At 43.2% G+C, this 20,269-nt stretch overlaps 1 protein-coding gene across 13 annotated transcripts in view; it reads left to right on the top strand.

Moving 5' to 3' along the window:
* LOC117429835 (neurofibromin) overlaps positions 1 to 20,269 on the top strand; it is a 69,462-nt gene that overhangs the window by 10,796 nt on the left and 38,397 nt on the right. For 8 of the 13 annotated variants that reach the window (XM_058997881.1, XM_058997880.1, XM_034049695.3 and 5 more), the window contains exons 8-35: positions 90 to 247; positions 366 to 539; positions 892 to 1,020; positions 1,499 to 1,573; positions 1,857 to 1,988; positions 3,751 to 3,879; positions 4,446 to 4,559; positions 5,228 to 5,307; positions 5,430 to 5,553; positions 5,935 to 6,181; positions 6,655 to 6,728; positions 7,269 to 7,352; positions 8,089 to 8,529; positions 8,939 to 9,078; positions 10,389 to 10,511; positions 10,660 to 10,743; positions 11,090 to 11,206; positions 11,560 to 11,741; positions 12,101 to 12,312; positions 12,424 to 12,585; positions 12,952 to 13,055; positions 13,366 to 13,501; positions 14,583 to 14,645; positions 16,352 to 16,510; positions 16,645 to 16,742; positions 17,093 to 17,239; positions 17,934 to 18,080; positions 18,592 to 18,702. In XM_058997881.1, the coding sequence (XP_058853864.1) occupies positions 90 to 247; positions 366 to 539; positions 892 to 1,020; positions 1,499 to 1,573; positions 1,857 to 1,988; positions 3,751 to 3,879; positions 4,446 to 4,559; positions 5,228 to 5,307; positions 5,430 to 5,553; positions 5,935 to 6,181; positions 6,655 to 6,728; positions 7,269 to 7,352; positions 8,089 to 8,529; positions 8,939 to 9,078; positions 10,389 to 10,511; positions 10,660 to 10,743; positions 11,090 to 11,206; positions 11,560 to 11,741; positions 12,101 to 12,312; positions 12,424 to 12,585; positions 12,952 to 13,055; positions 13,366 to 13,501; positions 14,583 to 14,645; positions 16,352 to 16,510; positions 16,645 to 16,742; positions 17,093 to 17,239; positions 17,934 to 18,080; positions 18,592 to 18,702 (3,946 nt within the window). The remainder of the gene's footprint in view (positions 1 to 89; positions 248 to 365; positions 540 to 891; positions 1,021 to 1,498; positions 1,574 to 1,856; positions 1,989 to 3,750; positions 3,880 to 4,445; positions 4,560 to 5,227; positions 5,308 to 5,429; positions 5,554 to 5,934; positions 6,182 to 6,654; positions 6,729 to 7,268; positions 7,353 to 8,088; positions 8,530 to 8,938; positions 9,079 to 10,388; positions 10,512 to 10,659; positions 10,744 to 11,089; positions 11,207 to 11,559; positions 11,742 to 12,100; positions 12,313 to 12,423; positions 12,586 to 12,951; positions 13,056 to 13,365; positions 13,502 to 14,582; positions 14,646 to 16,351; positions 16,511 to 16,644; positions 16,743 to 17,092; positions 17,240 to 17,933; positions 18,081 to 18,591; positions 18,703 to 20,269) is intronic. The other 5 variants (XM_034049707.3, XM_058997883.1, XM_034049705.3 and 2 more) reach the window with 2 other exon arrangements.

Genomic DNA, 20,269 nt, shown 5'->3' with positions numbered 1-20,269 from the left:
TTTCATTTCCAGTAGTAATTGAGTGAGTAGTGTGTAAATGCTGCAGTTCAGTCTTGTTTGAAACGCTCTGTTGACACGCCCCTCTCCAGACTGCGCGGAGAAGCTCTTCGACCTGGTGGACAGTTTTGCGGAGAGTGCGAAGCGGAAAGCGGCCGTGTGGCCCCTGCAGATCATCCTGCTCATCCTCTGCCCCGTGATCATCCAGGAGATCTCCAAGGAGGTGGTGGAGGACAGCAAGGTGAACAAGGTAAGCACAGGCAGGCTGCATGGATCCCTCTAACGCCCCAGGCACACTCACACTCTCCCTCTGGCAACGGGACCAGACCTGCTTCCATTTGAAGGGTTTTTTTTTTTTTTTACTGCAGAAACTGTTTTTGGACAACTTGCGGAAAGCCCTGGCGGGGCATGGTGTCAGTAAGCAGCTGACGGAGAGCGCTGCCATCGCCTGCGTGAAACTCTGCAAGGCCTCCACCTACATCAACTGGGAGGACAACTCCGTCATCTTCCTCCTGGTGCAGTCCATGGTCGTAGACCTCAAGGTAAGGGACTGGGCTCGCCAACATCGGGGGCGGCCAAAGCTGGCTCCTGGGCTTTGTTCCACCCCTGTTCTAAATTCTTTAATGGAACCACTTAAAACTCCATCCAGAGCCTGAAGTAGTTACTGTAATTATATCAATTTACCTGCTAAACCTGGAGTGGAATGGCCCCCCAGGACTGTGATTGGACACCCCTGCCCTATAGGAAAGAACTCCAGTTTGAAATGCTTGCCTTGCATTCTGTGCAGACTACAGTGAGCTGCACTTGTCACTGCAGCATGTGTTTTGAGTGTGTTCGGGGAAGGGGGTGTTTGCCTGGTTTCTTCATGCTGTCTCTCTGTGGGATTTGATTCAGGCTTTACTCTTCAACCCCGCCAAGACGTTCTCCAGAGGAACCGGCAGTCAGAGTGCGGACATGGACCTCATGATTGACTGCTTCGTGTCCTGCTTCCGAATAAACCCGCACAACAACCAGCATTTCAAGGTGAGCTGCCAGTTAACACAGGACAGGGCTGGGGGACTCTTAGCTTTTGTTCCAGGGCTGTAAGAGTATAAAGGATGGATTGTGTTTTTTCTGTGTAAGCTTGGTAAATAAACAGCTAAACCTCCGTTAACTGTTCCTAGTTTGCATGTCATTTAATTAGTCTTTCAAATGCACTGTAGTTTCAAAGAAGACATGTGGCCCAATTTGTTTTTATTTTTAGCTGGAGAAGTATCAATTCAAGCAGCAAACCACCACAAAGCAATTCAAGATCAAGGATGTCTTTTTTTTGTTTGATTGTTTGTTTGTTTGTTTGTATCTCTCCAATTTCTGCATACATAAAGATGAAAATTGAGAAAGCATTATCGTGCCAGTAAATGTGTGAAACTGCAGTGCTATACCTGGCATACTAATGCTTTATGAATACAGCTGTAAGTGCCTTGCCTGTTTGCATTGTCATTGCCTCTCTTTCTTTTCCCAGGTCTGTTTGGCACCATCCTCCCCGCCCACCTTCCATTTTGTGCTGGTGAACTCTCTCCACAGAATCATTACCAATGTAAGTGCACATCGAAGCTACAATCCTTTTGAAGTGAAGTACTGTAACTTTGATTTGGTACCACAGCAAGGTTAAGTACAGAGCCTCATTCTTGCATTATGTGCGCAATCAGAAGCTGACTTAATGCATGCATTTGCAGTGTTTTGTTCATCAAGTCATTTCAGAGCAGTAAGACACATGCAGGTAATATAAAAAGTGGTTAGGAGTATGAAAAAGGCTTCCAGTTCCTGCACGCTGAATATATAAGTGCTCTCTCTTTTTTTTTCTGTTTTCCATGGCTCAGTCGGCTCTGGATTGGTGGCCCAAGATTGACGCGGTGTACTGCTACTCGGGGGAGCTGCGGGGCATGTTCTCGGAGACTCTGAGCCGAGTGATGCAAGGCTTCAGTGCGCACGCTCCCTTACGCATGACGCCGGTAAGTGTGTCTGCAAGCCCCCCTTCATTCCCCTGCTTCGTATCGGTGTGCTCCTGCCGCTCTCTGCTCTCTCACACCACGTCACAACCTTTCTGCTTTTGAAGAAACGGGAGCTTTGCAGCGTTGCGTCCTCATCCGAGCGGACCACCACCGCAGGTGCGTTTCTGTGTGATTAGTGTTGGTGGAGCCCCCTTCTGGAGGTTAGTTACACACTGGTCAGCGCATCCTTCCTGGGAATGAAATAGGCTTCCCATTTATGCATTCTGAATGCATAAGGATTCCTTGATCTTGTTAGAAGAATAACAAGCTTTAATCACAGGTCTTAGTTACTACTTGAGGGGTGGGCAGTTTCCCATGTAATATTCCAGGTAGAAGATTATTTTAAGCCCAACCAGCTCATACAGTAGTTATGACTGGTTATTTTAATAGAAGTGTTGCAAGCAGATGTACAATTTGTAAAAAGTACAATTTGTATCACTGTCTTGAGTGTATGAAACAGTGTTCTGGTACAGTAGCTGCAGCACAGTATTTTGCAGGACTGTCAGTGTGTTTTTTTTTTGTCATCAGCGAATACATAATCTGCAGTAAAAAATCGTTCTAAGAAGAAAGCTAAAGTTCGGATCCACTACAGATAAATATAGAGTTCCCCTTTTGGATTTTTAAATATAAATCCTGACCTTAACTTTAAACTTCCTAATATCCCAACAAACAACGCAACATTAAAACAAGACAACCTTCCACCAAGTAGAAAGCCAGACACAGTACAAACTACACTGCAGCAATAAAGAAGGCAGGATTCTAGTTCAGTCGTCTGTTCCCTATCCTCTCTCTCTCTGTGTCTCATTCGTGGCTGTGTAGTGTGTTTCTGTAAAGTCCCCCGTGTGGATAGGAGCAGGGTCTGTGCCTGGCTACTCTCACATTGATCGCTGGTGCTCTTGTCTTTTCTTTGCTTTATTTTTTTTGTTTTCTGTTATTGGCTGCTGCCGCTCACATGATCAGATGCCAAGCAGTCACTGTTTTGCATGGCAGTGGGCTTCTGTCGCTGTAAGTATGATCCATCGTAACTACCGCAGAAAAGAGAGACCGGACACTTGGCTTTTCTGTGCCTAGTTACAGTCGTCACGCCCCTTTGTGTCATTCGATTACTTCTTGAATCTGTAGCTCGCTTGCTTCCGCCTTTTAAAATGGTACAAAACCTTTTAGTATAACGTTTTATTTAAAACACGCGGGCAGTGTGAATGTGGTTGGGTTATTTTAGTCGCTGTCTCTGAATCAGAAGGCTGGGGATTGATGGTGTGATGTCAGTCAGGCCTGTCTTTGTAGGTGCCCCCCTCGGTCCTTAGTAACGCTGTGTGTTTCTGTTGTCAAATCCCTTTCCTTGTAAGAACAAAACCATAGTCATCTTAACAGCCTTTTAATTCCGTGGTGAGGTCGCCTTAATAGTTGTTTCAATGTGTGCTCCGTAAGGAACCAAACTGGGGCGTTTTACCTCCCATCGGGGCGAAGAAGCACTTGGTTTCCCTGGCTTGTCTGTTTCATGATACCCCCTGATTTCATCATGAAACAGCAATGTGTTTGGAGTATACCCTGTGGCTTTATAACGGTGTATCTTTAGAAGATCGGTATTGTGTTGTCTGCTGTCTTATTTTTAAATGTATTTAGCCCTAGGAGAGCACAATGATTAGTCGACAGTAGCAATTCATTTTACATGCCTGCTTTTCTTAATCATTTTCTATTGTCTTTGTTTGTTTCCTTCACCCAGAGTCTCACATTTAAAATTACCAGCCTTAAATTTAAAGAAAAAACGACAGATTTGGATACCAAGAGTTATAAGTATTTGCTGTTGGCCGTTGTGAAATTAATCCATGCAGACCCAAAACTGCTGCTGCACGTAAGTATTGTATGCAAAGATGTATTGTTCATTTTATCTCTAAACTTCAACATGTGCAAAACATGTGAAAACATCTGTGTTTCTTCACCAGAAGTTACTCGCTTTCAGAGGCAGATACAGTGTAGTGCAGATTCTCGCCACCAGGGGGATGCCTGTGTCACGCAAAGATGAAAAGCTGTTTAATATCGGGAGAGCTGTGAACATACACAGTATAGTCTGAGAATAGATCCATCCCTCGTTGCTTTGCATCCTGTATGATGGGCATGGTTACAGCTCTTACAACAGAAAAAGGGATTTGAATATCCAGTTTGTTTTTCACTACATTATTGATCCACGTTTGTGTCACGTGTAGTGGACACACCATGTAAACAATGATTTTGCTGGGGTTTGTCAGTAATCCTATGTCATGCTACAGCGAGGAATATTGCATACTTCTTTCTGTTTAAAACCGACATGAAAAGCGCTTTGAGATACCGTGCTCTGAAAGGTGCTAATATAAATGAAATACATTGAAATTGAATATACTGGAAGGTGAACCACGTCCACGTGTCTCGTCTTCTCTGCAGAATCCCGGAAAGCCAGGCCATGAAATCCAGAGCAGCACTGCAGAGTTAATCACAGGGCTGGTACAGCTGGTCCCCTTGCCCAACATGTCTGAGGTTGCCCAGGAAGCAATGGAGGCAAGTGAGCTTTATATACAGGGCTGTGATCAGGGTTCAGCAGCGTCTAGGGCAGTGTGACACAATCGAGCTCCTTGTTTACACTCCAATCTAATCCCTTTGTGTCTGTTTACAGCGTCATTCCACTACAGCAGTGGTTTTCAACCCCGTTCCTCGGGGAACCCCTGTGTGCTGGTTTTCATTCCAGCTGAGCTCTCAATTACTTCTCTGAACCCTTCATTGAACTAATTGTTCTCGGCTCCAAAAAAGCTGCATATTTCAGGTTATTTATAACATTTGATAGTTAAGTTGACATCTTCAACTGTTTAAGCAATTAAAAAAGGCCCAATTAAGCTAAGTATTAGTTCATTTAATTGTTTAGATGAGTAATTGAGAACTCAGTTGGAATGAAAACCAGAAGACACAGGGGGTCCCCGAGGACCGGGGTTGAAAACCACTGCACTACAGGGTCGGAATTGCAAAGGAGTGTGATCCATTCCTGGTTTCACTATGAGTTTAATAAGACACACCTGAGCTTGTTACCTAAACATTGGAACGGGTGAAAGTGCTGTGCAATGGGAGTCTTATTCCCATCTCTGCTTGGAAGGTGAATTTGCAAAGAACAGCCCACACCCAAGTGTGTTTGCTACAGTACAGTAGCTTCTTTTAAAATTCTCCTTGTGTTTTAGGCTTTATTGGTTCTGCATCAACCAGAAAACATTGAACTGTGGAATCCAGATGCACCAATAGAAACCTTTTGGGATATAAGGTATGAATCTGATTTTTTGTTTTCCTAATTAAAACTTTGCATTTGAATCTTAGGAGTCTTATTTCCATCCCTGCCTGGTATAAAACACCCTGTTTTACCTGTTGTGATCTTCCTCTCCACAGCTCCCAGGTTCTCTTTTTTATCTGCAAGAAACTAATCGGTCACCAGATGTTGAACAGCACAGAGATTCTGAAGTGGCTGAGAGAGATACTGATCTGTAGGAATGCGTTTCTGCTCAAGAACAAGGTAGGAGAGTGTCTCACTCGCTAGGCATTGAGTTTTAATAAAGTCCCGGGCTTGCAAGTCTTTGCTTGTTGTCAATGTGTTATTGTAATGTAACAAATTACAAATAAAAAAAAATGTAAAAAATAATCAAATGGGATTTGACTATAATTCCTCTTTTGAGGATGTGAAAGCAGTAATTATATTGGAAAGAAACAACTTCCTAAGAATCTGATGATGTCAGCAGCGATTTTGACGCATACAATGACGAATCGGAAATAACAGTACAGGAAACGTCACAGACAATTCAAGTTTTTATTTATTTTAAAACAATCCCCCAAACTTCATTTTTTTTGTTTGCTGAGTGCTAGAGGACTGATGCATTTCCCCGGCTGTGTTTCCCAGGAAAACGCTACCCTGGGCAGTGGGATCCCTATCTGTCGCCAGGCTCAGACCAAGCTGGAGGTGTCTCTCTACGCGTTCCTGTGGAGCCCGGACATTGAGGCCGTCCTGGTGGCCATGTCCTGTTTCAGGCACCTCTGTGAAGAGGCGGATATCAGGTGTGGGGTGGATGAAGTGTCCGTCCAAAACATCCTCCCCAATTACAACACCTTCATAGAGTTTGCATCAGTCAGCAACATGATGTCAACAGGCAAGTCGTAACAATGGGACAGTCTGCTGTGGTGGTGATGATGTTCTTCACTACTGTAATGTGAAATAACGGTATCATTCAGAATAAGCAAGTGTGCATTATGCATTGCCTTTGGAATAAGTTTGGATTCCCTTTGCATCAGGAGCCCTGTGTTGCTTATCCTGCGCGCTTGTAAGTAGTGCATGCAATCAGGACTCCGTAGCGCTGTAATCGAATATTCAGTATACACTGCATTCGCTGACTGAAATGACCATGAGACAGAATTTATAAAGGACCGTATCAAAAAGATGTCGTGCAATAATCACACACACACACATGCTCTTCCCACAACTGTTATTCTGTACAAGCTTTTGCAGATCACTGGTATTTTGTCTCCTTTGCTTGGATTCAAACACCTTACCTGAATGGAAAAGCGGTACTCTTGAGAGGAGTCTCTCTCTCTCTCAGTCTCACACAGTTTGTTTTGCCTGCAGGTCGGGCAGCTTTGCAGAAGAGAGTCATGGCACTGCTCAGGAGAATAGAGCACCCCACTGCAGGAAATACTGAGGTCTGGACATTTACAATCTTAAATGAAACCATGCAGAATGAGTCCTGATGTAGAGTGTAAGAATATGTCGGTAATCATGTGGAAGAAAACGGGCTTCCTAATGTTATACCAGTTTGCTGGAGGTGACTGGCATAAACTGAGCTGCTAGGTTGACTTGGGTTTAGAATGATTGAAGTGACAAAGCCTTTGCTAGAGTGTATGGGAAAAGAAGAACAGAAATACCAGGCACAGAGACATACACACATAGAGAAGCTCCCAGTACCTCCAGAGTCATTGTGCAACGTCGGTGTGGCATCTGAGGCTGGCTCTCCAGAGGTTCAGGGAATCTGATCCATTGCCTCTCTCTGTTAATACTAGTGGCATGTATTGGATCAGAACAATAACGTTCCATGTAGAATGAAACGTAGGTATTTGGAACTAATAAATGGCAGACATGGTCTGGTCTCATCCTTCTAGCGTAACAAAGTAGTTAATTCCGTGTATATCTTAATTCATAAACCTTACACTGAGATTGTTATCTGTTTGTTATTAATCTTTCAGGCTTGGGAAGATACATATGCAAAATGGGACCAGGCCACCAAATTAATTCTTAACTATCCAAAAACTAGAATTGAGGACGGACAGGTAAGAACACTTCCTTGTTTATTTCTCAGTTTTGTCGTCTTGCTTTGTGAACAGTTAAAGAAGATATATGTTTTTAAATCCAGTAGTTTTAATAATCACACATGCACTAGTATTTACATTTATAAGGCCCTTCTACTTTTAAAATACCATTTACTTTTTGTTTTTGGCAAGGTGTACCCTCAGTTAAACTGAAATAAATGTCATAGTTCAGTGTTTTATTGTGAAAAATCCTGAACCAATAGTTTTGTACCTGTCCTTCTTAACAGACTTATTCCAGAGTTTTGTTACTTATTTAGAAGACTGGTGTTTTGTTTTTTATATTTACCAAGACTGATGTTAAAGTAAATCTCTCCTGTGTTAAATAACTAGCCTCCGTTGTATTTTGAACTGTATTTACTGTAAATCACCAGTCTGTGATACATCCATCAATCCATTTGTGCGTTTGTTTCTGTGCATAGCGGGTGTATGTGAAATCACAGGGCACCGGCAACTCATTGCACAGAATCTACGAATATAATTCTGCTGCAGTACCACCTGAACACACAGTACTCCCTCCCCAGCTTGACAAATAGCAGCTAACAGTGCCGTCTGTCCTGTGACTTAATATACACCCTGTACAATCTGTAGTAGTGTATTCTGCATTTCCAAAAAAAAAAAAAAAATCATCATTATTATTGTTATTAACTATTATTATCTTTATGAAGGTCAAGTAAAAACAAATTATGTCCACGTTTAGGTTACAGAAAGTCTCCATAAGACAATTGTTAAGCGGCGAATGTCACATGTAAGTGGGGGTGGCTCTATAGACTTGTCTGACACGGACTCCTTGCAGGAATGGCTCAACATGACGGGATTCCTGTGCGCCCTCGGGGGCGTGTGCCTTCAGCACCGCAGCAACCCCGGGCCAGCCACTTACAGCCCTCCTATGGGCCCTGTCAATGAACGCAAAGGCTCCATGATCTCCATGATCTCCACTGAGGGCAGCACGGAGACGCCCCTCAGCAAGTTTCTGGACCGCCTGCTCTCCCTCATGGTGTGCAACCTGGAGAAAGTGGGCCTGCAGATCAGGACCAGTATCAAAGACCTAGTGGGGCTGGAGCTGAGCCCAGCGCTCTACCCCATGCTGTTCAACAAGCTGAAGAACAGCATCAGCCGCTTCTTTGATGCGCAAGGGCCGGTAGGTGTGACTCCTGTCTCTCTCTCTTTGTGTGTGTGTGTGTGCGCCACTGTTTTACAGCCCTCGATAAATTATTTGATGTATTATATCGGTAGGGGGCCAGTATTAAACCCTGTCGCTTTTTATATCATTTGAAATTTATTTAAAAAAATCTTTAACGGGGAACTGCTGTAATGCGCAAGACAACCCCTCAATGAAACTGTAACGAAAGCATGTCTGATTTTAATGGGCTTTTTTCAGGCTGAAGGAAACACGTCATATGTAAAGATGAACTCAGAGTATAGTAGTTCTAGGTTGGCAGTTTGCAATGCGTTTTCTCAAGGTTTACGCTCCAGTTTTCTAAATAAGATATCCATGCACGTTTCTTTTGCAAAGATAAACATGCCGTCACTCCCTGTTTTCTCGTCAGGTTCCCATCAATGACACTAATACGCAGTTTGTGGAGCAGACGATTGCTATAATGAAGAACCTGCTGGATAACCACACTGAAGGAAGCTCCGAGCACTTGGGCCAGGCCAGTATTGAGACCATGATGCTCAACCTAGTCAGGTGAGTTTAATAGCACACGCTGTCTCTCACTGGATAGGTAACGCCCATGCTGATGGGCTAAAACTAAACTTGCAAGAGCAGGTGGACAGTCGGAAATTCTTGGTAGGGATCCACTGCCTTCCAAGGCTGTCCCAGTGCATGCAGGAGTGTTGTGGATGTGTCTTTCTAGTACACCTTGTTTGATGTTGGATGATGTAAGGCAGGGCTTCCCAAACCTTTCTACCTGAGGCCCACCTGTTCAGCTGCATGAGGCACTGCGGCCCACTATTAGCACTCCTTGGGAAAATTGTCAAATTAAAACATTTTATATGTTTAAAACTGTAACATTATAAATAAACCTAAATCTAAACTGTCCTTTATTCATTTGAATAAATATTGTGAACGATGGAAATCACATAGAATATGCACTGAGTGAATTATTTTTTTTTTTTAACACTTTAATTTTAGTAAATAAAATAAATTTCAAAAACTAAACAGACGTTTTTAGTAAATTGAAGTACTTCTGGATAACTGAACATTTTAGAAATGCAGTTTATTTTTCTTGGTCATCATACAAGAAAGAAGTGCATGTCTCTTATTATTCCCATTCATAAACACCTGCACAGGAATCACTTGAGTAAAACCAGTGCAACGAGCACAAAAACATAACTCTTAAATCCTAATTTGTGAACACTGTGTGACTAAATCGTGCAGCCGTTACCTCTCACACTGAACTGCCATGCTCACAATACAGAAGGAAACGAGAGCCTTGCAAAAGTTACTTTTTTCGCAACTACTCTGTACAACCAAATACAACTTGCAAAATCACACTCAGTTATCTTGCAACACCCCCCCCAAAATAAAGTTAATAAAATCGGAGCGCAGCTGCACCACTTAACCAAAAGAAAACTTCTGAAAATAAATCAGTCAAAAAATGTTTTTTTTTATTCTTATTATTTTCCAACAAAGCATATTCTTGCGTTATTTTAAGACGACTGTGAACGAGCCAGTAATCAATAAAATAGCAGTATTTCCAAACATTTTAATAAATCAATTACCGGTATGTAGCAAGATTTATCAATTTGATTAATAACTTGATTTAGTTAATATTGAAACATACATCAAAGTACTGAATATTTTAAATGTTAATAGCTAATTAGTCTTAAAAACGTATTCACCATAGGCGTTAATTGAATTTTAAAATTAATGTTGCAAGTACAAACGTTGTTATGAAAACATTTCTACAAAAGAAAAAACCCATTTCAGCACCTCTATACTGAGCAAGGGACCTCCCTGTGCTGAAAGTGTAACAGATTTCTCGGTGCTCTCAGGTATGTCCGCATTTTGGGAAACATGGTGCACGCAATCCAGATCAAAACCAGGCTGTGCCAACTGGTTGAAGTGATGATGGAGAGACGGGACGACCTTTCGTTTTGTCAGGAGATGAAATTCAGGTAAGCGCTTCGTTTCAGGGCTGCCCAGGGGTGTCTCGGTCCGAGGAGGGGGGGCTTTCAGATTTCAGATGGAGTCTCGGGGATGTCACGTGACGTGGAGTGAGGTCAAGTGATATTGCTTTGCTTTTAAACAGTGTGTCGCTTTTAGGAACAAAATGGTGGAGTACCTGACGGATTGGGTTATGGGAATCTCCAACCAGGCAGCGGATGACGACGTGAAGTGTTTGACAAGGTACGCAAGACAAGACTCCTGTTCTCCGTCCAGTCATTTGTTGTGCAAACTCGGTGTTGCTTGATGAATTTCTGTTTGTCCGGATTATTTGTTTTTTATCTTGTAATCCACTGGAGCAGACTCCCACGTGTGTCACAGTGTAGTTCCCATTTTAACTAATCACTGTATCGTGCCTCATTGTCTGTTGTGTTTCTTAATCCGTAATAAACTGCCCCGATGGTATTGTACATTTAATAGCCCCATTTAATTGTTTGTTTTTGTGGTGAAATATTTCAGTAAAACACCTGTGTGTGTCTGTGTGTCTCTCCGTGTTTGTGTGTCTGTGTGTTTCCTGTTTCGCCCACAGAGACCTGGATCAGGCCAGCATGGAGGCGGTCGTGTCTCTTCTTGCAGGATTACCCCTCCAGCCAGAAGAGGGCGACGGTGTGGAACTGATGGAGGCCAAGTCGCAGCTCTTCCTAAAGTAAGAGTAGTGATTCATTGTGTATCGATGGACCCTTTCTTTACATGTCGTAACGTATCGTAGTGGAAGTGTGTATCGTGATAACACAAGAAAACAAGCACAGCCAGCGCTCACTGCAGATCTCGATGGTTCTTGAATGAAGAGGAAGTGTGTTTTATAGTTGGTACGGATACATACTCTCCCTGTCCCATTTCATTTTTGTCAATGGTCCCATCATGAAATGATCATTTGATCTTATAGTGCATCCTGCAAGTCTCCAGTCAGGTCATTCTCATGTCTCGCGATGCGGGGAGGTTAGTGTATCGTTGCACCCCTGCTCTTGAGTGTGTTGATGGGCTCTGTGTCTCTCTCAGGTACTTCACTCTGTTCATGAATCTGCTGAATGACTGCAGCGAGGTGGAGGATGACGGGCAGCAGACAGGGGGGCGGAAGCGTGGGATGTCCCGGAGGCTGGCCTCGCTGCGGCACTGCACTGTCCTGGCCATGTCCAACCTCCTCAACGCCAACGTGGACAGCGGCCTGATGCACTCCATAGGTGAGCGTGGGGAAGCAGCCACTGCAGCAGTCACGTCGGCACTGTTTCCTAACTCTAGCAATAGCAGCAAAACCATGCAGAATTAAGCCGATTTGGGATTTTTTTGTAGGACCTAACAGTAGTTTTATAAAGTACTATTTTCTTGGCATTAAGCCTCTTTGCCACTGTAGAGCAGGGACAGTAATAAGACTCCTATTGCGTAGCAGTTTCACCCATTCCAGGTTTTATTACGAGCTTCATTAGCCCCAGTGTATAAGTAACACGCTCAGGTGTGCCTTATTAAACCAGGATTGGATTCAACATTCCAGCCCTGTAGAGGTAAACAGACTGCTTACCAGGACTCTCTTCTTTGTTGCCAGGGTTGGGCTACCATAAAGACCTGCAGACTCGAGCCACCTTCATGGAGGTGCTGACCAAGATCCTGCAGCAGGGCACGGAGTTCGACACACTGGCAGAGACGGTGCTGGCTGACCGCTTCGAGAGGCTGGTCGAGCTGGTCACCATGATGGGAGATCAGGGGGAGCTGCCCATTGCCATGGCTTTGGCCAATGTGGTGCCTTGTTCACAGTGGGTAGGTAGACTGTGCATTTCTGCAAAGATTCAAGTTTCAGTAGTTCTGTTACAGGTGAAGCGAATTCCATAGTAAATACTGCTGTGTGCTGCTGTTCTTGTTCCCAATCAGGATGAACTGGCCCGGGTGCTGGTGACTCTCTTCGATTCCCGGCACCTCCTGTATCAGCTGCTGTGGAACATGTTTTCCAAAGAGGTGGAGCTGGCAGACTCTATGCAGACGCTGTTCAGAGGAAACAGCCTAGCAAGTAAAATAATGACCTTTTGTTTTAAGGTAAGGAAAGGTGTCGTCAGGAGGCGGCACTGTTATTGAAATACCCTTTTTGAATATTGCGTTAAATTGTGAGACTGGAGGTGAATGTGACATAAACTAAATGATCTGTCTAAAATCATGCCTCATGGTTTATCCCTCTCTGCTGGTGGTATGATGTGGTGGGGAAATTAGAGAAAATATTTGAATCATGCATAATTGTGAATTTAAAGACATTAAAAGGAACAGGTGTCACTTTACATTTGCAAGTTCTCTGAATAGGGAATCGAAGTGAGCTCTTGCTTGCTTGCGTGCTCCTCTGCAATGCTTTGGAGAGAACGCTACTCGGCCCTGTACAGTGACGAGGCTCGCTGTGACTCTTGTCTCCAGGTTTATGGTGCTACCTACCTGCAGAAGCTGCTGGAGCCTTTGCTAAGAGCAGTGATCACCACTCCGGAGTGGCAGCATGTCAGCTTCGAGGTCGACCCCACCAGGTTGTATTTTCAAAACAGAACAAATCCCTTTGTACTCCTTCATGTGCAGTATACTAGCTCTGAATAAATAAATACATAAGCAAAGAAATAAAAAAGGAAACAGTTTTGCAGTCAGTAAAATTGTTGCATGTTTAAACACCTAGATTTTGTTGTATTTCGACTGTACCGTAGACTTGTCCGTGCTGTTTGTTTTGCTGCTATAAATCACTTGTTAAGCCTGGTAAATGAGCATGCATGAGCGGAATCATTGCATAGGGAATCATAATAACGCAAGGTGTGTGTGTGTGTCTCCTCTCCTCGCGTTGTTCAGGCTTGAACCCACGGAGAGTCTGGAGGAGAACCAGCGCAACTTGCTGCAGATGACGGAGCAATTCTTCCACGCAATCCTCAGCTCCTCCTGCGACTTCCCTCCCCAGCTGCGCAGCGTGTGCCACTGCTTGTACCAGGTATGCCCAAGAGCTCGCTATGAAGTGCAACCAGGCAGAAGGGCAACCGAAGGACACGCAAGCGTGCCAGAGTCATTTGCTGCCAGTTTCATGGCATTGACCGTTCTATCGCTTCTCTGTTTGCACCACGTAAAGCTGTTCATGCTACGAAACCAATAAGCAGAAGCAGCAGCAGTAGCGTTAGCGCATGTTGCGAACCCTGAGACGTGTTTCAGTTTTACAGTGGAGTCCCTTTTATCTGAACTGCTCCGGGGATGTGGGAGTGGTGTGCGGTCATGGATCGCTCAGAGTTCTTTCATCCCCGTGCAGAGTGTGTGAGTGTGTGGCTGAAAGGAGACGCTGCTAATAAACACTGCAGGCTCGTGCATCCAGTTTGGATAAAGGGGGTTCTACTAGGTTTTTATTTATTTTATTTTTTTTACTGTGGCAAGTCTCAGCATTTATTGTGTGGACCAGAAAAAACAAACAAGTTATTAATTGCACTCTTAAATAAAACTTCAGAGTTGTTTGGTTGTCTGGTTCTTATTTTGTTTTATTTTATAACCATGTTTAATTAAGCTGTTAATCTCCATGAATAAATAAATATGTTTTTATATAGATATCGTTTTTTAATTCAGCACTGTACACATGATATCTAATTTAATAACATTATAATAATATCTACTTACACTTTCTTTATTGTCCAAAGTACATGGATTAAGAAAGGTGTATATGTATATTTTTGATAGATTTTTTTTGATATTCATGTCTCCAGTGAATGAGTTTCATTCAGTCACTCCTCTCTCTCACTTACTGGTGTAGCAGTGCGCAGTGCTAAGCAATTGAAACTTTGTGCTGTGGGATCCTTCAAAAGAGATCAACATTGCTTTTGTAAATGTTCTCCCAAGTTAATCTCCGAAATATAAAAATGTAACAAAATTATGATTTTTTTTTTTTTTTTTTAAATCTAAAAAGTGCTTCATTGTGTTTGTGTCACATTACTGTGTAGTGTTTTTTTGTTTGTTGTGCAAGTCAGCGTTGGTTTGTATTCTCTGTGTGTAGCTGGTGCTGTGACTTGTGTGTACTCATCTCTGTTCTATAGGCAACTTGCCACTCTCTACTGAATAAAGCTACCGTTAAAGAAAAAAAGGAAAACAAAAAATCAGTAAGTTCGGAGAACTTTTTATTGGCAATTATTCTTTTTTCCGAAGCAAAAGCCTTTTTTTTTTTTTTTTTTGCTTTTTTATTTGTCCAAAACATCTTCCCACTTCAGCCTGCATTCGAATTTCACCTCTGAAATCATTCTACTAATTCTGGCACAATGTAGCCTTCATTTCAATTAACGCTAAATATTTTTAAACCAGTGGCATTTTCTATTTAAAAACCACTTCTTTCCAGTAATTTTTTCAAGGGTTTTAATTGAAGGGGTTTCTCAGACTTGTGCTGCTTGGTATTTGGTCCTCGTTGTTTTTTTTTTAAATTTATTTTTATTTTTTTATGTGTTCTGATTTTGTGTTTTTAAAACATGAGCGTTTGGTTCAGTTAACAGGTTTTTTTTCCCCTTAAGGTTTCAAAATACTGTTACAGGGGTTGGACAAAAAAATAGACTCCCTTACCTGCCATACTACTGTCAACTGGACCTCCAGGGAGGGGATACGAGACCGTTACTGCGATTTTAATTATTCGAGTAACTTTGATATACATACTCTAGCTTTTTAGGACCTCAAAAGTCTTTAAGTGCAAGGGGAGATTTAAAGAAACGGGTGTTATTGTTATACATTTGCATATGGGAGGAAATGGCAGTTTTTGGAACGGTACAGCTCCAGAAGTACACAAGAATGCATGTGGTGAAGGAGTCCCTCGCACGAGGGTGTGTTACGTATTGCAGGTGTTTCTGAGTGTTTGTCCAGCTCCTGTACAGCATATCCCTGCTTTACACTTTTTGTTTCAAACCTTGGTTGGGAATCTCCTTGATTTTTTTATTTTCCTGCCTTTCTGTCCTGAAGGACCCTGGAGTCACTGACACTGCGGCATGCGCAGGGCTCTTTGATTTTCGCTGTGTGGTTTTGAGGGGGCGCACAGAGCTCTGTATGGCTCCACTCTGCCACACACTGAAACGTCATTGAGAGCTCTACTCGGTGCAGTAGCTTCAGGTTATTATTCCAGTCTGAATGTACGGAGCGTGGGTGGCTTGCAGACCACAGTGACCTTTCTTTGTAGTTAGCCGCAGTCAGGTTGAGCATAAAGCACCCTAGGCCCTTCCTTATTTGACATGGTATTGTTTATTACATAGAGAGAATAGGTGTGGCTTGCATTTGAAGCTGAAGATCTTTTAACATCCATTATCTTTCCTATATCTTCTCCCGTTATTGCATTAAGTATCGCAATGCACAGTTCAAAAGTTTCCTGATGTTTCGATGCAGAACCCCAGTCTGCCCAAAGCAAGGCGAGTGAATTGTGACTCTAGTCTGTGCGCTCTTCAAACAGTACACTACAGTACATTCAAGATGAGGTGATTTTTTAAAAAATGTTTTAGGGATGACTTTGGATGTTATCCCCCCCAAGCCCCCCTGCGGTCCGGATCATGCTCCCTTCTTCTGCTATTAATCGTCTTTTCCAGTGCAGCGTTTGTAAGCCGCGGTGATGTAGCGTTGCTCTTCTCTTCCTGATCGCTGGCATGGTGTGGAGGTGAAGGCGTACCCTGCCGGTGTGCCTCTCTCTCTCTCTCTGTGTAATTCATTCTGCATTTGCTCTGCAGGCTGCTAGAGGAGGTTGCAATGGCCTGCATCCTCCATGCCTCTGTTTTGATGCGTGCCCCTCCATGTGCTTAACTCTTCCCCTCTGTCCTGTTTCGTTCTTTGTTTCCTCCAGGTGGTCAGCCAGCGCTTCCCCCAGAACAGCATGGGCGCTGTCGGGAGTGCCATGTTCTTAAGGTTCATCAACCCTGCCATCGTCTCCCCCTACGAAGCAGGGATCCTGGACAAGAAGCCTCCACCCAGGATCGAACGCGGGCTGAAGCTAATGTCCAAGGTACCCAAATAGCAGCAGAATAACAACAACAATAATAATATTAATAATGAAAGCCCAGCCTTCTCCTGACAACCTGTGTACTTTTTTTATTTTTAACAGTTTTACTCCAGTCGTGTTGTATTTGTCTTTTTCAGATACTTCAGAGTATTGCCAACCACGTTTTGTTTACAAAGGAAGAGCACATGAGGCCGTTCAATGATTTTGTCAAAAGCAATTTTGATGCAGCAAGAAGGTACGTGTACGGTGACTTTCTAACCCCCACAAGTAACAGCTGATGTGATTCTTGCCCCTGCCGTGAATTTCAGTGACGCTCTGATTCTGCGAATGCAAATATAAAGGTGGCCGTTTTCAGGCAGTAAAGCCAGACGGGTTTTTTTTTGTTAAAATTTCAGGGAAATCAGTGGGGAAAAAAACCCCCCACAAAGATAGAAAAAAACCCTTCTTTGCTGTACTAGCAAATCTAACATCAAATTGTGTCATTCATGGTATTAAGGGACGTTTTAAAACCGTCCTGCTAACCTAACACAGGCCACTGTAGTATTTGCCCCTCCTGAGCCCCTGTATCCCTCCTGTACCCCTTAGATTCTTTCTGGACATCGCGTCCGACTGCCCAGCCAGCGACGCTGTCAATCACAGCCTGTCCTTCATCAGCGATGGCAACGTGCTGGCTCTGCACCGTCTGCTGTGGAACAATCAGGAGAAGATCGGGCAGTATCTCTCCAGTAACAGGTAGGAGTGTGCTTTAACACCTGCAGTAAAAACTGTGGCTAATCAAGCTTGTATTAAAACCTGGAATGGGCGAAACTGCTGTGCAATAGGAGTCTTATTTTCATCCCTGTACCTTATTATGATGACAAATACCAATTTCAAATGAATCAGATATGTCTGTCTACAAGTTATTAGAGTCACAAGCATTCATAGAAACGAGGCAAACCTCCTTGAAAACTATTTAAACAACTATGAAACAAAGCATTCACATAGCTAGAATGAAAGCACGCAGTTTGCGTGTCAATAAAAGCAAATGCATAGAGTTGACACAGTTTCCAGACCTCCTTTGTTTTTGCATAGCATTACTTAAAGCTGTGTTGCTGTATTGTTTCCCTTGCAAACGTTTACCACAGTAAATTTGCCCTGTAATTATGCAGTTTTCCCATGCTTATAATGTGCTTTTACTACAGTTTACAACAGTGTGTCATGGGGTTTTTGTTTTTATACTCTTTACCATACCTCTCTGGGTTGTACAGTGCTTGCCTATGCTTTACCATACCTCTCTGGGTTGTACAGTGCTTGCCTATGCTTTACCATACCTCTCTGGGTTGTACAGTGCTTGCCTATGCTTTACTGTGGTTATCATGCTTTTGCTAGAGTACACTTTTCTAAGGGGCACTGCATTGGCTCACCAGTGTGCTGCTGCTGTTCATAGGGATCACAAGGCCGTGGGAAGGAGGCCCTTTGACAAGATGGCGACTCTGCTGGCATACCTGGGCCCCCCCGAGCACAAGCCCGTGGCCGACACGCACTGGTCCAGCCTCAACCTCACCAGCTCCAAATTTGAGGAGTTCATGACGAGGTAACTCCACTGCACGCTGCGTTTCCTCTGACCAAAGCACAGTCCCTCCTGATGTCAACGTTCCTGCAGTCCGGTGTTATTTACATGCACAACTTTCTCTACAACATGACCAGATCCAGCCTGTCAGTTTAAACCCTGTTTCGTGCACCTCCTTGCAAAAATAGCATCATTTTTATTTGCGGGACACGTATGTCCCTTGTATCTTTTAAAGAGTTAGCCAATACTTTAAGCGCAGCACTGAAACCAGGACCAGAGGACACAGTTGTAAACGAAGTGTTAGGACAGTGGATAGGAGACGGTTCTTAAGACAGAGAGTGGTGAAGGAATTGACTGCCTGGCCGTGCTGTTGATGCTGAATCACTGGGATCCTTTAAGACTCGACGTCACAGCGTTTTGAGATCAGTCAGCTGCTAGGAACCAGGCGAGCACTGATGGGCCGAATGACCTCCAAGTTTGTCAATGTTTCTGATGTTCTTGTTTAATATCTGTGTTCTGTTTTTTTTTTTAATAGGCACCAAGTGCATGAAAAAGACGAGTTCAAGGCTCTGAAAACACTCAACATTTTCTATCAAGCCGGGACCTCCAGATCTGGGAATCCCGTGTTTTATTACGTTGCTCGGAGGTACGCCCGTTTCTTATTCCTCTGTGTGTCGCGGTTCTGTGTTTATACACGTCGGCTTTCATTTACCTGCTCATGGGATGCAGCAAAAGCAAAGCCGTTCCTCGCGGGGGATGTTTGTAAGCCTTTAATGTGAAAGAACAGAAATGCAGCTGAAATAAGAAAATATTTTATTCCTGTGATGAGTGGCACTGTCTTGCTTTTGCTGGCTTCCGGGTTAAGAAAGACAACAACCCTTTAAAAATTCAATTTACAGACTTCAATTTTAAAGTCTTTTTTTCAGTATCTTCAAATGAGATTTGAAACGCATACTTGTATGACTGGGTGATGTGGGCTCCACGCCCAAGTGGTAAAGTGTGAAGGATCTCTTAATGGTCCACCTAAGAGGAAGGCACGTGTGCTGGTTTTTTTATTACGTATTAACCTTGCTGAGGTGTGTGACTGGAGCTTGGCTACACCGGGTCACGTAGGCAAGGGAATTATTTTCTGGTAGAACAAGTGAACGGTGGTGTTTTGTTCTTCCCTGCGTGGTGCAGTCTCATCATGGACTGCAACATGGGGGTAAACTGCACAGCACACAGATCTTTTTGTTACGAGTACAGATTCAGACAGATTTCAGTCGTCATCAGAACAGTGCCTGGTACTTCCTGTTGGTGCTCTGAAACGGCATATACCAGAGGCTATATATAGAGATATGTTCTCGACCAACTTTAGCACTAAAAAAGAGAATCAAAATCAGCGCGGTCCAGTTGTATTCGAAACTTTTAGAAAGGAGGAAAACACCTGACTTCTTACAAAACTAGTATCAAACATTTACGTCAAGTACTCTCAAATTATCTGCTTCTTGGTACTGTTGAATTCTCTTCATTCAAATAAATAAGAGTTAATTTAAAGACTGGAGTAAACACTTTTTTGTAAGTATGGCCCTTCATCTTTTAACAAATATGTTGAGCATCAATCCTCTGGAATAATAATAATAATAATAATAATAATAATAATAATAATAATAATAATAATAATAATAATAATAATAATGCAAAGAAAACAAATCTGAGTTTGTGTGTTCTGATGCCCATATTATAACATTGATAGAACAGTGATCTCTGTTAAAAGCTGTGCACATACCTGATGCAGGTGGGTGGTGAGTTGCGCTACCTGTACAGGTGTCTGGTTGGAAGTGCTGGGGCCAATGCAGAAGTTCTCTTCTTTATTGCTGTCTGAGCTGGTGACCTCACAGCTGACATGGGATACCTGAAACCACGGATTTGACTAAGCTGGGCATGTGGGGAGCAGGTTGCGCTGAGCGCTAGTAGGCTAATATAGGAGAGCTGTCTTGGAAAATGTTATTTATTGGTTGGAAATCTCGTTTTCCAAATGACAGCAGGCAAAGGCACATGAGTACAGTCCAGCGCTGTTCGAGATCACAAGAATGGACGCTGTGTGCTGGTTCAGAGAAGCTGAGTAAAGCTGAGAGTACATGAGGAAATAAGTTAGTGCTTTTGTCTATGCTTCAGAAGAAAAGCCCAGGGCTGTGTTGTGAGAATCTTGTGATCGCACTCAGGCCCTCGAA

Source organism: Acipenser ruthenus, chromosome 24 (genome assembly GCF_902713425.1).
Source record: "Acipenser ruthenus chromosome 24, fAciRut3.2 maternal haplotype, whole genome shotgun sequence".
NCBI lineage: Eukaryota > Metazoa > Chordata > Actinopteri > Acipenseriformes > Acipenseridae > Acipenser > Acipenser ruthenus.
The sequence above is the reverse complement of the archived record's forward strand: the minus strand, read 5'-3'. Positions and strand labels throughout refer to the sequence as shown.